Genomic DNA, 19585 nt, shown 5'->3' with positions numbered 1-19585 from the left:
TTCTACGTTTCGTTTTCACTTTCTTTCTCTTTCTTTCTCTGTTTCTTTTATTCTCTTTCACATCGTTTTCTTTTCTCTCTCTCTCTCTTGGTTGTTTTTTATTCTTTTTTTATTCTTTATTCTTTTCCATTTGTAGTTTAATAACCATACGAGTTGTTGGAAATTTGATCAAATTGTTTCATCTTTAATTGAATTGATTTTTGTTTCATTCTATTCTCACCTTAAGTAAATTATGTCTTCACCTGAAGAAACTAGTAACCTTAAAGCTGGACATCCTCCTGCAGGTAATTTATTGTTGATCACAATTATTTACTCTAATTAGTTTCTATTTCCTTTCTGATTGTCTCTTTGTTTTAACTTACCATTATCTCTCTCACTTACCTTATCATTAAACTTCTCTTCCAATCATCTTCTGCTTCCTCTTTGTGTTTATCTTCCTGCAAAATTTTTCTTTTTTTCTCTCTCTCTCTCTCTCTTACCTGTTAACCCACCTCTCACCTCCATTTCACCAGGTTAATGGTGTTTCGATTTGATTTGATCTGTCATCTTCAAGGTTAATTAACGTTATTGTTTAATCTTTTAAAATGAGTCTTCTTCTTAATGTCTTCTTACCTGATTTGTAAGAGGAAATGAAGAAAATAGCAAATCAGCGGAAAAAAAAGAAAAAATCAAATTTTAATCGGTTAATTTTTTCTTTTTCACCCAAATTCTATTCTCTTTTTGTTTTCTATATTCTTTTTGTTTTCTATCCTCTTATGATTCTCTTCTCATCGTCGTCACCATTAGCTTCGTCATCATCTTTTCTATGTTTGTTATTAACACAATTGTGATAATTCAATGGTATTGATGAGGTGTAAACATTTCTACTTACCTGTAATCACATAGCTTTACCTTATTGGTTAAGTAACACACTTATTTTTTTTCTGTTCGTATTTCTTGTGTGTCACCTATTTGGTAATTCCTATCAATGAATATTTGTAGAAATGTTTACCGGTGAAAACAATATCCATCAATATCAATTTTTACCTTTTTTTATATACATTTATATGTATTATTAAGTTATTATGGGTGCTTTCGATAAATCGGTTCGGTAATGATGCATAAAAATAATTCCTCATTGATTAGCAAGTGAGAAATTAACAGTTCAACTAACCATCATTTTCTATTAACCAGTTAACCATGAAAATGATTCCAATAAACATTCAAACACCAGTAACAACATTACCAAGGTAAATCTTGTTACTCTCCAAGTTAGTAAAGCCCTAATTTTAATGTAATATAACAATCATAATGATTATAATCATAGTAATCAAGTAACATGAGGCTGGTTGATTGGCCCTGATTACCTGCTACTTTTTTTATATCATTAATCTGTTCATCTCTCTCTCTCTCTCTCTCTTAAATCATCAACCCTGTACGTTGATGATTATTTTGTTCACTTACCTTTACCTTAATCACATTCATCTTCACCCTAATTTTCTTGATATAATCATTATAATCAGTATAGATACTCACAAGCTTGAGTTTACTGATCGCAATTCATTTTTCGTTAAACAATTAATACACAATTTTTATATGCGTTCACCTTAACAATTCAAATTAACTTGACTTTCTAATATTATTATTATTAAATGGTTATATGAATTTTAAATTGACTGAAGAGAAAAACATCATTAACAGGTTAATCAAATAAGATCATCAGTTAATTGTTTACAATTCTTTTTATATATTTTACTACATATGAGGATTTAGAACAATTAACAAACTTATTTTTTCAGTTTCTATGCTCATCAAGTTGATATAATTTGTTTATTTGATGACGATGATAATGTTTCAACTTGAGAGCTTAATTAACTTCCTATTATTATTATTAAATGGTTATATGAATTTTAAATTGACTGAAGAGAAAAACATCATTAACAGGTTAATCAAATAAGATCATCAGTTAATTGTTTACAATTCTTTTTATATATTTTACTACATATGAGGATTTAGAACAATTAACAAACTTATTTTTTCAGTTTCTATGCTCATCAAGTTGATATAATTTGTTTATTTGATGACGATGATAATGTTTCAACTTGAGAGCTTAATTAACTTCCTATATTATTATTATTATTATTGTATATTCATCAACAACAACAATATACATCATATGGAATAATTAACAAACTTGATTTTGATCTAATCAATTTTTTATTTACAATTTACTGTAAATACCAAACCAGTTGTAAAATCAGAAACAAACTCTTTTAATTGTAAGAGGGTTTTCCCATTTCTTGTGAATATAAAAAAAAAAGTTATCGAACAAAAAAAAGTTAATTAACTGATCAAGATATCAAATCTTGTCATTGTTATAATTGAATGATGATGATGAAGGTGAAATTTGTGTGATGTTTGTGGTAATGATGTATGTGTGTGTGTGTGTTTATGTGTCGTTGATCATAGGCCTTAGGGCTATATGTATCGGTGGCCATTTTGAATTCTCGGAGGCTGATCGCTTAAAAAAAACAATGTTAATTTGTTGGGGTGACAGAAAATGTTGATCCAATTTGATTACGATTCCAAGGATCTACCTTGCGTCTCAAATTGAGATCGTGTTTATATTTTTAGTTGTTGACTGAAAATGTGTGGAAAAAAAAGTTAATTGTGTTGGAATTACAAATTATAAGATAGAGAGAGAGAGAGAGAAAGAAAGAAAAAAAAATAATATTAAAAATACAAGAGAAATTAATTACTATTTCTAATTAGATGATTGTTGTATTTGAGATGAAATTAAAATGATCGTCTACATGTATTGATGCATTGGCCCATAACCTTGATGATGATGATGATGTGGACCACCGTGTCCATGGTGAGCTTGTTGTTGTCCACCATATGGATGAGGTACATAGGCAACAGCGGGATTGGCACCGGCCATTTCCATGTGATGAGGTGCGTAGGGCATGTCCATTCTTTGTGGGTCAAAGGGGAATGGGATCATCATTCCTCTGTCTCCTTTATCAGCTACTGTTGCTGTGGGAACTGGTGAACTGCTTGAGGTCATTGAGCCAACTGGCATTGATCCAGCAGCCATTTGACTTTCTCGTCTCTCAGAACCACCATGACCCCAACCACCATGATGATGAACATGTTCATAGTGAGGAACAGGCATTGGGAAGGGAATATGAGTAATTTTCTGTTCCCCTGGACATTTACCACCTCCAGATGATAAGATGATTTTGTGACCTTTACCTATTATATTAGATTGCGATCATTTTATAATAATCAATTTATATATTGACAATATAAATTGAAGAAAGAAACATAAAAAAGAAAACAAATATAAATCAAATCTAAATAAAACTAATTATCTACATTGAGAATTATTGAAAATTCAATTCTGTAAATTGAATTTTCCATGATAGCAAACTAATAATCTCTAATCCCTATCGATGAATTATATTGATAATATGGTGATGGGTAGATTCAGCAAATCAATTTCAGCAAATTCACTTTCAGCAAAATCTTTTTGAGCAAATTGTTTTTGAGCAAAAACAGAATAGAAGATTTTTACCTTTAGATTAAAATAGTTTAATCAACAATGAATTTACCTTAAATTTTGGGTCCGAAGTTGCGATTAATCAAACAAATATTAGTATTTTGACTATTAGAATCAAGTTAAATCCATCGGTTTCCGTTGTTAGAGTCAAATTTTTCACAAAATTGAGTCACAACTAAGTTTTTGTCTTAATTGTTAATATTATTTTCATTTGATTAGCAATTGCTTGTTTTGCTCAAACACAATTTGCTCAAAAAGATTTTGCTGAAAGTGAATTTGCTGAAATTGATTTGCTGAATCTACCCCAAATCGATAATATTGGTCAACTTACCTTTCTTGCCTTTTCCCTTTTTACCTTGTCCAGCGGTTTTGACAATTGTCCTTGTGTGTCCACCACATTTACCACCTCCATTGTTGTTGATTACAATTACTTCATCTTGATTCATCTTCTTACCTGCCTCAACAAGGCTCAGGTTAACATAGAGAAGAGCGATGAGAAGTATACTCCAAATTGGACTCATTGTTGATTTGCGTTAATTGGAAGTGACAAAAAAAGAGTTGATTAATATTTGGCTTTAAATGGATTGAGAATTAGTTAAGTGTCTCTCTCTACACACTCACAAACGTTTAAATGAAAACTTTTGTTAAATTATCACAAGGAAAAGTATTAATTGTTTGTTTACTCCTGTTTGTTGATGATCACAAATCACAATATGATTTAATTGTCAACACTATTTTCCTTTTATATCTTACTGTTCACTTGTTGATACTCCATGAAACTGAATCATTTTCCGTCAACCCACCGATGTTTTAAACCCATTCGCAAGCCTATTCGCTTGGACGATTCCATGAATACCCTCCTCTCATCATCTTAATCTTCATCTTCTTCTCGATAACTGTAATTCAAATATTCAATTGACACTATTGTTTGACTACAAGATTTTAATCAATCATCTTCTCTCATATTGAAAATACTAATTTTCATCCCTCCCCCGAATCTAATCATCAGCTGGTTAACTCCTTCCCAATGAATTTCCTCACAATAATCTATCATCCTGATGAAGAAAACATAAACTCCTCCCTTGATGATATATTTCAAATTGAATAGTTTATCATGACATGAGATAGAACATGATAGCGATGATATTGTTAGGTTTAAACTCACCTAAAAATGTATTGAACGATGACATGAATCGAAGAGAAAATGTCTCTCTACCTTTCTATTTCTCTGTCGACATGTTGTTCACATTTATCATGATGATTATCGTCATGAATAACTTAAGGTTGACAAAAGTACCGATAATATCAGAACTTTTTTTTTAAGGAAGGTGACAATTTACCCTTTGACTGAGTAACTTTCAAGGTTTAACAATCCATTTGATTACCTGGAAGATGCTGAGTTGTTCATATTAACATGATCATATCATTGTAACAATATCATGATCAGATTTTGAGAGAGAGAGAGAGAAAGAAATATTATCTCTCTCTCTCTCTCTCTCTCTCTTACATTTTCACCCCTTGAATCTACTCCCTTTCGGCACGTACTTGTTATAAACGCACTCGCAACGTGTTTCTGTCACCGTACGTTGGCCTAATTATTTACTCTTCTCAATGATTGTTGATATTTTGATTGTGCTGCTGATATATTACAACTAATTTACTTTAACTACTAATATAACCATTTATACATCGATGTTAATCATAATAAAACATTACGATGATTCCGAAAAAGGCCAACAACGAAAGTGATACTTTCCCTTCTCTATCAGACCGTTACCTCGGCGAATAACCTTTTTTTTTCTCATTTATAATTAGTTAATCAAACAACATTAATCGCGAATCAACATTATTTCATTTATTCAAAATTATCATCAAATCTTCAGTTATATTTGTCCACCATTTAAACGCATTGTCAACAAATTAAACGCCTCGCATGTTATTGTTTCTTAATTGAGATATTGTAGCTTAATTAACTACCTGATAATCATCTGATTGTTTGAATGTTTCAACTCTGAACCTTTAACACTTTGAATGAATAATTTGTTTTTTTGTTTCTTCTTGTAATTCAATTAATTTGCCTTCGTTTTAATTTGGTAATTTTTTTGCATTAATTTTGAATAATTAAGCAAAAATTGAGCAAAATCTAATTTCAATTGATAGTTTTTTCATTTCATCTTCATTTGAATTGCAATTAGTGATTAATTTTCAATTCTGATCATCAATTTATTTCAATCAACTAATTCATCTTGCCAGTTGATTTGCTTTCATTATCATGTTTTCATATTGATATTCAATTTTCATGGTTCCGGTTGGTTTACCTGAGACATGAATCAACTGATGATGATTGACAATTAAACAAATGATGAACACGTTATTGATTTGTAATTATGTTTGTAATCATTTCAAGAAAAAAAAATTGAGAAACTAAATCAATCCAATCAGTTAATTGTTTATATTTAAATATAAATAATATATTACTTTTTTTTTCTTTAAATGGTAAATTTGATATTTGATTGTTAACATTAATTTACTGTTATTGATTAACAGTTAACTTTAATTACCAACAATTAAGTTTACTTTTGCCTTTTTGTTTTGTTTTAACGTGATATTATAATGATGATCTTAAAAATTGATCATTCGGACCTGTGAACAAGTTAATCACTGTTTTTAAATTGATTGTTGTGTTTTCTGTACTCAGCATTGATTAATCACAATCTGTATAAATAAATCAGGGTTATTGTGATCATGATCATGTTAATCATTACAATCATGATCATTATTATATTGGATATCAATTGTTAATGATAATGGGTGATAATAGTTACTATTATTATCCTCGACATTGATTAGAGAAAGTAAAATAATTATATAATAATATATTCATCACTTGACTAAGCAAAGTGTTTAGTTAATTAATGTTGATTAAAATTGTTTCATTTTCTTTTATAATTGTCATTCTTAATTGTTGCCACTATTGTAATTAAAGATTACACCCATTTGGACATTGACAATTAACTAAATTGATCAACTGATTAATCACCTTTCTCTCTCTCTCTCTCTCTTAGATTATTTATTTTTATGATTACTATCAATTCCTAACGATTAGTTTTATTAATTGTTTAATCGTTAACTTTTTGTTAATGTTATTACAATTAGCAATTAGTAAATTGTTTAGTACATAGAGACTTAAGGTCAACTTGACAATCGCTCTCATCAGTTAATCAGTTAATCATTTACAAGTTTACGAAATTGTATCATTTTAATTGTTGTTAATGATTAACATTTTCATGGTCATTAGTTAAGGTAGATAACCTTTTTCAATGATTCTTGATTGATCAATTGTTGAATTACAATTAACCCTTTAAGCTTAATTATTATCCTGAGTGTACAGGAAAAGCAAACACAATGATTAAAATCAATATCTTGTTGATTACAATCAACTCATACATATGATTAGCTTTGTTTACAATTATCATGATGATTGTTATCATTATTTTCACCTTTGATTTTTAGTGATAAACAATCAAGTTAATGAATAATTAACCTTTCTCTTAATTATTGCCAATGAAATTATCCTGAGAAAATATGATTTATTAATGATTAACATTGTTTCAAATTGTCATCAATGTAAAGTAATTGTTATTTAATCACTTTATAAGCAATCAAATTATATCGCAATGATATTAAATTGAATTAAATATCGTTAGTTAATGTTATTGATTTGAATTTGTCACTTTTGATGATATTTATTTAAATGAAAACAATTTTTTGATTGTTTGTTAATATTACGCACGAGTAACAATTAGCCTGATTGTTGAATAATATTTACAGTTATTTTTTATTCATATCACTTTTTTTATCTGGATCATTCAATGAAACTTATTTCAATCTTTTCCGCTGAACAATTATATTAGTTCAATTTATTAATCACCGATTCGCAGTTAACTATTTGATGATTCAATTATCATGATATCTTTTCATGTGCCCCTCAAAATTTAGCTCAAATTGAATACTCTAATTATCACTCTACCCTTTTAAATATATATAAATATATATAAGTAATTGCATAATAATCAATCAATTGCTTTCACTTTTGCTGAACGATCAAACAATTTTGAATGCGCTGTTGTCAACTTACCAACAATTAACTGTCCAATATGATTAATTGTTTTCTTGAAACTTATTATTTAATACTCTCAATGTATTATAATATTAACATTGGGATGAAATTAATTGTCCATTTTGTAAAATATGAAAGTTGATCTCGAATCAACAACATAATTGATTGTTCAATGATAACTAATCGATATTTTCGTTCAATTGTTTAACAGTTAAAGTTGGTGGGATGAGAATCACTCAACATAAACCGGAAAAACCTAAAGAGGAAAAGGAAACTCGACCAGTTGATGAAGAGGCCGAAGAAGAAACTGGAATCCCGATATCTGAAAGTCCACCAAAGACCCAGAATATTGTTATTTCGGGTGCAGTTGCACGAGTATGTTTCCATTAAATTGTCAATGGAATTGTATAAATTGCTAATAATCGTTTCTCTTATTTTCTCCGTTTATTTATTATTCATGAAACAGGGTGACGCTGATTTCCCTCCCGAAGCAATCAAGGCATTCCATGAGAAGCCAACGGCCGCTCACGATTATCGTCCATCCCACCCAAAGAACCACACCATCCAACAACCAAGGAAATAGATTAGTGGGCAATCAACCACACCTCAACCCGCATAAATGTGATGAACCTCAATGACCACAACTAATCAACTGCCCAGTGAAAAAATTATAATTGTGTTCATAGAAAAGCAAATGCGATAAAATTTAAAAGCATCAAAACAAAATCAACAAAAAAAAAGTTAAAGGGCAGATATTTTGGGAACAATTAAGATATTTTTTGGCGTTCGAATTGAACAATTTAATTAACTAATCCATAATTAACAAAAGGGCAAAAATGAGAATCAATCAAGTACATTGGTTACTTGATTACTTATATACTCCATGTATTACAAAGCTAATTGTTGTACAATCCTGATGATAATCAATGATTTGTGGTTAAACTTTGTTTTGATTTTCAGACAAGACAATCAGTTAATTGTCTACAATTAGATTGTAAAACAAATGATTGTTTTCTTGATGATCTGATGACCTCTCTCTCTCTCTCTTCAGGTCATCAGTCCTTTATTTTCATCTCATTCATAAATTAAATTGGTTAAATGTTTACGATAATAGTAATTATATTGATTGATTGTGATGATGATTAACTTTGATTATCAATTTCATTGATAACTTCAGCTACTGATGTGGTTGTTATCATGAATGTTGATCCATCTCGAGGAGATTTAATCTCAATCGGATTAGTTATTGTTGTCGATCCACATGAAAGTATTTGATCAACATAATTTGTAATCAACGTCTTTAAATTGTCGCAATCAGTTGACATTTCGAGAATACCATTGGTAAATTGAGAATCAGTCGAAAGTTGATCTTTACCTGGACGATTAGAACTGTTCGTTAGCTCTGAACTAAGAGCAAGTTCGACCCGTTCTTCCCATCCCTGGAACAATTAAAAACGAGAATCAAGAATTAATGAAAAAATTAAATTTCTCTCTTCGATAAAATGAATTTGAATCAATAATTAATCAGTCAGCATTTAGATTGATTTAGTATAACAACTTTAAATTGGATTGAAATCTTCTTAATGATCAAAATTTGCGATAATTTATTTTAATTTTGTAAACAAACTTGAAGCTCACGCTGATTAATTCACACTGATCACAATTTGATTAAATCGTAGCTAAATTTATTATAATTAAATCTGCGTGATCGTAACTATTTAAAAAAAATGGTACAAATAAGATTAACTTTGTTGATTGGTAGAAAATTAAAAATTAATTTGCTTCATAATCGCGGTTGATTTAACAGTATGATTAAAATTATAATTAAGTTAATCATCGCTGCATCAGTTTGATTGTGAGCGATAAATCAAATCACTTTGATCACCAAATAATTTATACGATATTGAAAATTAGTCAGTTAATCATTTACACTTAATTTCTGACTCTTTGTGGTTTTAAATATAATCAAATCAATTTGATTAATGACTTAATTGTTGATTATTAACTTACCTCATCAGAATCAGGTCTAATTGATGTTGACCAAATGCTTTTCATCAATTTAACTTCATCAGGTTTCATTTTACCAACAATTTCAAGTAAATTGTGAATTAATTGAGTTGCAGAGGCCAATTGATTAGTTGATCGTTCAAATTCAGCTTGACTAGTGACAAGTTGATTAGTTAATGAAAGTATCTGAAACAATTGAGAATGAAACAATTAAATATCAACACTAATGAACATTTGAAAACTTCAACATCGAAGCAAAAAAAAAATGACAATTAAGTTAATCAAATACAAGAAAACAATCAAATCTTATTGGTGATACAAAATCCAAGGTTAAAACTATGAAGATGATGAATTGAAACTACAATTTGAAAGAGATGAGCTTAAGATAAATATGAGATCTTCCAAAATGATATCACTAATTAGGACAATGAAGGTTCCTAATCAAGATGGACAATCAAGTGGACATTTAGAGCCATTGATAGAATTGGTAAAATGTTAATGATCATAATTGTTTGGACCACAGGTAAGTTTCAAAGTAATCACGATGATGTTAAATATCATTTAAATACCATTGATTTCAAGATAATACAAAGATAACCAAGTGGACTGACCACTGGTCAGTTTTGACTGTCACTTGAAAATCAAAATTGATCGAGTATTCAAATCTTGTTGCTATTGGATTAATACTTAATTACTTACAATTGATAAGCAATTGGGTCACAATTAAGAGTCTCTTTCCTCTTTATCAATTATAATTAACTTGTTTCTTTAATTTGATTGTGAAAGTTAATCAGGTTTGATTAGTATTTCCATTATTTGATTAATGCTCTTGAAAATTTTTACTTTTACTTTTTTCTTACTTGATGATTTAGTTAATTTTTATTTTATCGTTGTAATTAACTTCAATTGAATTGAAAATAAATCAACAATCTATTAAGCCTCTTGTTGATTAACATTATCAGACTAATAAATTTAATTAATTTGATAATAATAATACTTAACTAATGGGCTAAAGTTTTAATGGTGATAATAAATTATTTGATTGTAACGTTTTCAGGTTCAATACCTTTAAATGAAAACATTGATTACAACAATTAACAATAATGTAATTGAACAATTAACGGCACAATCATGTTACTCTGTTGTTAATTAATTGTTAATACAATTTTGGATACACTAAATGGTAATGATGGTTGATCAAAATTCATTTTAATTGTTTAGTTAATGAAACAATTAAAATTCAATTTTTCAACACGAAAAACTAATTAAATAACAAAGACAATTGATTATCAATAGATTTCATTGTGAAACTTTTCCTAATCAAATGATAATCATAATCAACAAGCCAATTTTAATCAGTTAACCTGGAGGGTAATTGTATTGGATTATTTTCATCAATTGGAAATGATTTAAATTGATTGTTATTGTTGAGAAAATGTAATTTAACAAAATCAACATTAAGCCAAACAATCAATCATGATTAAAATTGGTTGATTGTTGAAGCTCACACCCTGTTGAGTTTAATATCTCATTGAGATTCAATATTCTTAATCATCTAAACCATAAATTGTTTCTGTATAATTAACTTAATTGTTAATTTCTCCTGATGAAATATTCATTTAAATGTAATAATCAATCATCAGCTGAAAAAAAAGGTTTCTCTCATCATTTAAATCAAATGATTTCAAGACAATTAAAGATTGATAATCAATTGGAATCACCTTTTAATAAGTTGATTATCAATTGATTGGGAGGATAAATTATATTACAGAAATAATCAAAAGTGAACAATTTAAATCTTATATATCATGTATATTTGATATTATATTCATTTGGTATTAGCAATTAACCAAAATTGATTCAATCAACTAATCACCAGTTAATCTTAATCAACATCAGAATCAAATTTATCCCAACTTGATACATTTACTTTGATCAAGAATCAAAGTAAATATAAAAAACAAACAAACTATTAAATCAACTAATCAAGTTAATTATCGTCTCTCTTTTTTTTTACTTATTTCTCAACGTTGATTGTATTTAATTACGATTAAAGTTAATCATTTTTCTCATTGAAACTATTACTTTAAAGTTAGTTAATTAATGATATTAACGTTTTTCTTAATGATTGTTGATTGATGTTTCTTCCTGTGTTGACAAACAACACTCACTGTCAACAAGAGTAATCAACTGATCAAGTTGTTTAAACTTGATTGTCAAGGTAAATTGTGAATCAATAAATTAAATTACCATCTCTCTAAATCATTAAAAATCATCTAATTTGATTAGATTTGTTTTTCTACTTTCCAATCAATCTTAACCTTACCTGTTTTCTAATAAATATTTTTCCCTATTCCAATTAACTAATTGCAATTTACTTGGATATTTATTTATTAATAACAACACCCAGTAGTTAATAATTAGTGAACAACTTTCATTCAGATTAATCAAATCAACAATTTTTGATAATCAATCATTAATTTGGATTAAATTTTTCTTGTTGTTGTTGTTGATACAATAAGATAATCACAATTTAAAACAAAAATGTAACTTGATCCAGAATTTAAATCAATGATTAGTTAAAACTGGGTTGAAGTTTATAATGTTTACTAATCTTAATCATCATGAGCAATTTAGTAATCAGCTTGTCGCAATTTACTGATTGTATTGAGAGATAAAGAAAAACTCAAATTGGATTAACTAATGATGATCTCGTTTCCTCTTGATCTCTTGATATTATTAATCACAATCAGAATCATGATAATGTTAATCAATCTGAGAATCTAAACTCTTGATGAAAAACAAATTAGGTAACAAGTTTCAACGATTATCATTTCTATTAAATATTTTGCTGATTTAATTGAGAAAAAAGTTAATTGTTAATTGTTAATCCAAAATCTTTTACCTTGGAGTAAATTTCATCCAAAAGTATATCGAGATTAGATAATGGAGTTGGATTACGATCTTTAAATTTGATCAGTAATCGCTTTTGAACCGCTCGAAAGTAACTCGTCTTAATTGCCAGGGTTAATGAGAGACTTTTAATCCTATTACGAAGATTAAATCGTCTCTCTAAACAATTAAGATACAATTCAAGGGGAAGAGATGAACGATCATAATAAACTGTTTCCAAATGTATTCCTGATGATTTACATCGGTAGATTAGCTCATTAGCGATTAACGAGATACCATGAAGATTATCTGATCGTAATTTAATCTTATTCAATGAGCCTTTCATTTTGATTCCACTGGTGATTGTTACAATTGACATTGTATCGATATAGAAACTGATTGATAAATTGTTTGATTCAATTGAATCACTTGCAGAGATTGATGGTTGTATTGGTGGAGATGAAGGTTGACCTGAAGATGAACATGATGTTGGATTAATGGTGAGATCACTGAAAATGGTTCTTAGGTTAATCGAACCTTGAACAGTTAAATTCACTTCGATAGGTTGAGGTGGAGATGAAGGTGAAGTTGTTGTTGTTGTTGTTGTCAATGATGATGAAGATGATGAGTGAAAACGACAAATCAAGGATAGAGGAAGATGAAATGGTTTACGATAAACTCGAGGACTACCTGAGGCGTTTGTATAAGTAATCAGGATGGATGATGATAGATTAACAGGTAAAATTAGATTGGATAATGTTGCAATTAAGGTGGTCAGTTGGGTTTCATTGCCCATCGTTAATGAAGGATAAGTTAAAAGAGGTGGTTCAAAGACGATCGGTGAGGATGATTCAATTGAAATTCTTACATTGGAAACTGAATTTTTACAATTTAACGAGATTGTCAATGAAACCATGGGTAGTAAATCATCAATAACATGTCCAGTTGATGATCTGACCAGTGATGTTACCACATTTCCCAAAGTTACTTTGATATCACAACAATCATCATCTGATTCTGATCCATATTTAGATGATGATCTAAGTCCAGTTGTATTATCGCCCGATGGTATTGATGAGGGATTAGAGTTAAATGTTGCGATAATCCGACGTAATTCAGAAAGTTCAGCTTCAGTATCTGCATAATTCACATTGACACTTGACCCTTGGTCATCTGTGCGATTTGCTGTCGATGATAAAGAGGCTGATGGACATGTACCCAAGTAAGAAGCAGCCAATTCACCGGAAGGTGAAAGGGTAACAAAGCTCCATGAATATTGATAAATGAGCCTCTTCCCATGGCGATTGGAGTGAAAGGAAGTTGACTTGACCATCGTAAGCAATTTCCTGAATAGATTAGTAGATTACCATTCTCACTGGCAACCAGGATGATAACACCATCGGAAGATGAGTTGAGGTGTGAGGAGAGAGCGAAAGGAGTAAAGTTCAACTTTTTCATCCAACTGATTGTTCCTGAATCTCTGATTAGATATAAATTACGTTCACCAAGAGCCACAACCAGATTGACCTTTTGTCCAACGTGTGAGTCTGAATTTCGAGTAATGGTTCACCGATCATCAATGACCAATCGGGTGTAATACGACGGCCAGAGGAGCCCGATGAAGGGATAATACCTGTTGATGGTGATCCAGATAATCCTCTTAGATTATTATCATGATCATCAAATGATTTGGTCTCAGTTCCCCTGGAAATGGCCAGAACTTGATAGCGAAATGATTCAAGATACCAAGAACCATTGGAGATAATAAATGAATCGGTTGTCGGTAGATAAATAAATGGACCTGGTAACATGAAATTGGTCAAATGGCGACTGAAGGCGAAACTTTCCTGCTCATAGAAAGATAAAGTTCCATCCATTGACTGGACACACAGAAAATCACGACCTTTCACCTGACCGAAAGGTCCAATCGTGAAATTGTAGGCACTTTGAGGTAAATTGTGTTCGTAAATAAGTAACACGTTATAAGACGAACCATATTCTGTGACTCCAATTGTCGCTAATGTTTGGAAAAGAAAACCGATAATTAGTTAATCAATTGTTTCCCTTTTGTTTTATTCTGGCTTTTTGCTTGTCTAGCCGTTGATTGGCTTTGATAATCTCTTAGCATTTTCGAAAGGCAAAAGGAGATAGAGGATTATCCCTTCGGTGGTAATTGGGATGAGAAAGAGGATTAACTCATGGACAGAGATTGAGGTTTTTCATTGATTCTCATGGAAACTAATCTTCACTGATTTAGAAATCATTTCCAATCCTTTAATTATTTAAGATGTTCACAAAGAGTTAATTGTTTAACATTAACATTTAGATGACAATTCACTTTTTTTCCCATGAAAACTTCAATCCATCTGATTGTCGCTAATTATTTAATCACTAATCAGTTGTTTCGATAATTCAATTGGATATGTGATCATTTACAATTATTTTAATCTTTTAATCCGGACAATTGAAAAGCAAACGAAAACTGGATTAACTTTGTTTTCCTTTGATCAGCTTTGTTGTTTAAACAATTAAACTCATTCATCTTTAATTAGCAATTAAAGGTAAACAATCAAACATCACAAACAAAAGGTGAAAGTGATTAAAGTTACACTTTAGTTTAGACTAATTATCAAATCAACAATTAACAACATTATTGTTTTTTTTTGTTGTCCATCTAATTTAATCAATTTGGCTGATTGCCTTTTCCAATCATCAAAATGATTTAGATAAACAATCAACTCAGTAAATGATTATTTAAATTGCGGATTAAATTAACTATCAAAAGGTTCCGAGTGCGTTTTTTGTTAATTAACCTTCACAACCAGTTGAATAATAAACAAATTGATTGTTACCAATCATTAGTAATTAAATATATTAAATATCTCATTGATTATCTTCAACATAAGCGTGGATTGAAAGTGTTCACCATCAAATTAAACAACTGAATCAAATTACCATTAACAATTAACTTTGATTCATCTTTAGGTAAAGATTTAAATCTTACAACAACAATAACAATAATCATGATAATACCACACACATTAGGAGGTTAACTAAATTTAAATTGTTTTCCAATTGATTAATGACGATTAGTGGTGAAAACTATGATTAAAATGATTCTAATCATTAATAAATTACTTTTTACTCCTTAATTTTCTCGTTGAAAAGTTAATAACAATTAAAGAAACAAGTTTTTCGACTCTCAAAATAAACTTTTAACTGACTAACTTACAATTCCCTATGTAAGTTTATCCTTTAATTACTGACTTAAAATACTCAAAACCGTCTAATTACCTACTAAATGATCATCTTAATTGTTGTAAACAATTTGCATACCTAATGGCATAACTAATTCTGATAATCATAATCATCACATAATATCAATAGATGACAATTAACAATTGAATAGTTGACATTTACATTAGTTACACAGGTATTTGAATCCATAGTGTTTAATTGTTGACACAATGTATTAAATTGTTCAACAGTTTAATTTTTTTACTTTCTCTTTCTCAATAATATTATTATTTACCATTGTTAATGTTTAATTGTTCAATTGATTGTTGATTATTTATGTTTTCAGGTTAATACAATCACAGTTGTGCAAACGTCCAAGCAAACTGTTTATTTGATTATGGTAAACCTTTTCCAATAAGATGATGATACTAATTATTATTATTATTACAATACAATTGTAAATTGTTGCCCTAATTTGGGTTAAATTGTTAACTGTAAATATCTTTATACCTGTGTACCTGAATATATAAGTCCAGTGATCATCTGTGTCCACACAATAGATAAACAATCAAATCAATTTGAAAGGTTTGAAACAATTTAGGGAATGAGATTTGATAATTTTTTTTTGATTATAATGTTGATTGAATTAGGGAAACAATTTACCTGCCGCTGAGTAGATTGATATTTTCCTTGGGTGTAGAACAGCCAAATGAAGGGATTTACTTGCTGATAGAAGTTGCCCTGAGGCTAATTGTAGGATCGGTTGTCGCAGGTCAATTTCAAGAAGAAGATCATTGGCTTGAAATGGTTTCAGTGTTTTATCATCAATCGTATTGGCGGTTGAATAGATTCTCAATATTCCTTCATGACTTCCAGTTATTATTTTATCTTTTTTTTTTTGGAAAAAAAATAAAAATAAAAAGAAAAGACATCATCATATTATCATCATTATCTTTCTGATTGTCAATGAGATAAAAATTGAATCATCATGAAACTTTTTCCTCATCAATTGAAATCATAAATCATCCGAAAACTTGATAATCATCAATGAATTTATTTCTCTCGTAAAATCAAACCAAACGATTTCCTGTCTCTTTACCAATTAACTTAATTGTCTCCTAATTAGTTAACAAGTTGATCAACAGAATGACAACAATTATTATTATTCAGTAAAATCTAAGTTTGATCAATTCGTTTCAAGTCTATGGAATCGTCTATGGTGAATGTTGTATTATTTTGATGAATTTCCATTGAAGACAAACTGTTAGAATCTTTCATCATGGTTGATTGATTGATATGGAGAAAAAGAGATGAGGATGGAGAGAGAGAGAGAGAGAGAGAGAGAGAGAGAGATTGGGAAAAGCGTGAGAATTGAAAGTCGTAAATTGTTGGTCTAAATTGTTGTTAAATTGATGGGTTTCGAGAGTCGTTCTTATGATTAGTAGTTATTAAAGATTAAAATCAATTCATTCATTGACTAATAACAATAATCATTGACATTCCAGCATCATTATCATCATCCTGAGCATCGTCTTCAAGTATTATCTTCATCTTTTATCTTCTTTTTTATCTCGCTCTCTCTCTCTCTCTTTCTCTCTTCTCTGTGTAGGTCGGTAGATTGAACATTTTTCCTTCTTCGTATTTATCATGACGAGATAATCCTTTTTCTCTTGTTGTTTGTCTCTCTCCCTCTCCACCGCCTCTTCATCTCTCCATCATCATCATCTCTCTTTAGATACTATCAGTAGATAATAAAGGAATCACCACCCACCCTGTAAATTGTCCTGAGAAACTAAATTATCTTAAGATTTAAATCTGACTTGAAATATCAACCAATCGATAAGAGGTTTTTATGAGGCCATCATAAATTGACCAAAACCTTAACTACAATTGACAGTCACTTTTTGGTGGACACTCTCAAGATGAAGATGATGCTACTCTTGTTACTAGTGATGAGGATGAGGAGAACCCAAGTCTCATTTTAATCTCTGTCGCGACTCGAGTAACCAAAACAATCAACTAACTATGAAGAGTTGTTAGTTACGCTCAACAAGAATTCCGCTTCTCATCATTTCTCTTGCAAAAGACAAGGGAGACAGAGAAAGGGAGAAAGAGAGAGAGAAAACCCTCTCGGCGATATTTACCTGACTCTCTCTCTCTCTTTCATCATCTTCCTTTTCTATTTTTCCAAGTAATATTCAATTCCTATTAGTACATGAAAAGAAACACTCATTTCCATGCAAATCTATTGTGTGGTCAAGATGAGAAGAGCTGAGTGACCAATACGATGATATAAACAATTAGATACATAAGAAAAAAACTGTTCTTAGGATTAAGATATGATTAACTGAACGGCTTCTTTGTGCGGTGTAAGTTTATCAGTCAGATTAATCAGTTAATCCTCTTAATCAGGACAAGAGAGAGAGAGAGAGAGAGAGAGAGAGAGAGACTTTCCTCTTAATCTGTTCCTAAATTTGAGCCTTTGTTATTATTATACAAAAGGATGGAAAAAGCAATCAACATAATTGTTAATCAACAACAACAACAAATCATGATAATCATCTAATTACCATGGCTATTGATACTTTGATTATTACTATTAGAGTTTATTGCTTCTGCCAATCATTATTGTCTCTTCGAATGGTCAATATATTGGTTTTTAAATTTGCTTCACTGGTCATTCTGATCACTATGGTCACTTTGGTCAATTGTTATTGTTGCTGAACATCAATGATTTACACTAATTTACCTTTGGTAATGATTTGTGATCTTCAAAGTGATCACTTTCATTTTGATTAGTGTTTTTCCTTAGTTCGAGTAGTTAATTTAATTGTAATTGTAATTCTCTTACCTGAATTGTCTCGACTATTATCAATATTAGCGATTACTAAAGACGCTGGTCCGAAAGTTTCATCACTTCCTGCATTGGTTGTCCACCAATCTCGAGCACGAAATAGTGACATAATTGTGTCTTTTAATTGTGACAATTAAATGATTGAGATAAGTGTAGACAATGAATTAACAAGTAGACACCAGAATTGAATGATTTACACTGAGAAATTATCATTAGTTAGATAATCAAAACAATGAGTTGCCAAGGAGTTTTTTCTGGATTTGGGTTATCAGGGAAATAGAAAGAGGAAAAGAAAGACAATAAGTGGGTGGAAATGATGATAAATTTGGGTAGAGGAGAGAGAGAGAGAGAGAGAGAGTCGATGGAATGATAAATTGATGATTAAAGATGAGGAAGAACGTGCTGGTTAATTGATGATTAACGAGAACGAAGTTATCAAAGTGATAATAATAATAATGATTATCTTGATCTGATAAAATTCAGTAGCATGATAATAGTTTGAATAATAATCTGAGATGAAACAAATTAACTGCAAGGTTAAACTGAGTAAATTAATGAAATTTAATTGAAAAGTCTAAGTAAAAGGTATTCTAGTTAATAATCATTTAAATTGTTAAATGAAAGAGAAAAAGAAAGGGAAAGTTTTCTCTCTTTCGTAAAATTTGTAAAGAGATGATGTCACGAGTATGTTGATGATGAGGATGAAGAAAGATGAAGATGATTGGGAGAGTCAATGGAAAGATGAAAAGAAAGAGAGATAGACAGACAGAGAAAGAGAGAGAGAGAGAGAGAAAAGTTTGAACGGAAGATTATTGGGAGCGAACGAGCTAGTTTGTTATAAGAAAGAAAGAAAAAAAGAAAGAGAGAAAGAGAGATTGAGAGAGAGAAGAAGATGATGATGATGATGACCAAGGCGAGAGAGAGAGAGAGATTT

The 19585-nt window shown here is 29.9% G+C and overlaps 4 protein-coding genes across 5 annotated transcripts in view; 2 read left to right on the top strand and 2 right to left on the bottom strand.

The window, feature by feature from the left end:
- Window positions 1-95: 95 nt before the first annotated feature.
- On the top strand, window positions 96-8766 carry LOC128392831 (death-associated protein 1-like). Its single transcript, XM_053352918.1, has 3 exons — window positions 96-284; window positions 7873-8036; window positions 8128-8766. Exons 1-3 carry the CDS (start codon window positions 233-235, stop codon window positions 8242-8244), a joined length of 333 nt encoding a protein of 110 aa, XP_053208893.1. The 5' UTR covers window positions 96-232; the 3' UTR covers window positions 8245-8766.
- On the bottom strand, window positions 2243-4418 carry LOC128392798 (uncharacterized). Of its 2 annotated transcripts, XR_008326037.1 has the most exons (3): window positions 3873-4418; window positions 2739-3234; window positions 2243-2620 (listed from the first exon to the last, which is right to left on the bottom strand). XR_008326037.1 is itself a non-coding variant. In XM_053352880.1 (2 exons), the coding sequence occupies exons 1-2, from the start codon at window positions 4060-4062 to the stop codon at window positions 2789-2791; spliced, it is 636 nt and encodes a 211-aa protein (XP_053208855.1). In that variant the 5' UTR covers window positions 4063-4417; the 3' UTR covers window positions 2730-2788. The 2 variants fall into 2 exon arrangements, 1 of the variants encoding a protein (XP_053208855.1); XM_053352880.1 differs by lacking the exon at window positions 2243-2620 and having other exon boundaries at window positions 2730-3234; window positions 3873-4417.
- LOC128392569 (protein PTHB1-like) lies at window positions 8435-19437 on the bottom strand. The gene is given in 7 exon segments (XM_053352614.1): window positions 8435-9100; window positions 9672-9854; window positions 12574-13823; window positions 13826-14086; window positions 14089-14577; window positions 16461-16685; window positions 18649-19437. Coding segments are annotated over 7 exon segments (2817 nt in total). The 5' UTR covers window positions 18761-19437; the 3' UTR covers window positions 8435-8803.
- The window catches only part of LOC128392822 (uncharacterized), a 63926-nt gene continuing 57523 nt past the window's right edge, over window positions 13183-19585 (top strand). The window contains exon 1 of the mRNA XM_053352904.1: window positions 13183-13194. The gene's annotated coding sequence lies outside the window, so the exon portion shown is untranslated. The remainder of the gene's footprint in view (window positions 13195-19585) is intronic.

The sequence above is a fragment of the Panonychus citri genome, unplaced genomic scaffold, assembly GCF_014898815.1.
Source record: "Panonychus citri isolate SS breed McGregor unplaced genomic scaffold, ASM1489881v1 Contig00011, whole genome shotgun sequence".
NCBI lineage: Eukaryota > Metazoa > Arthropoda > Arachnida > Trombidiformes > Tetranychidae > Panonychus > Panonychus citri.
This window is presented reverse-complemented; position numbering and strand designations above follow the sequence as displayed.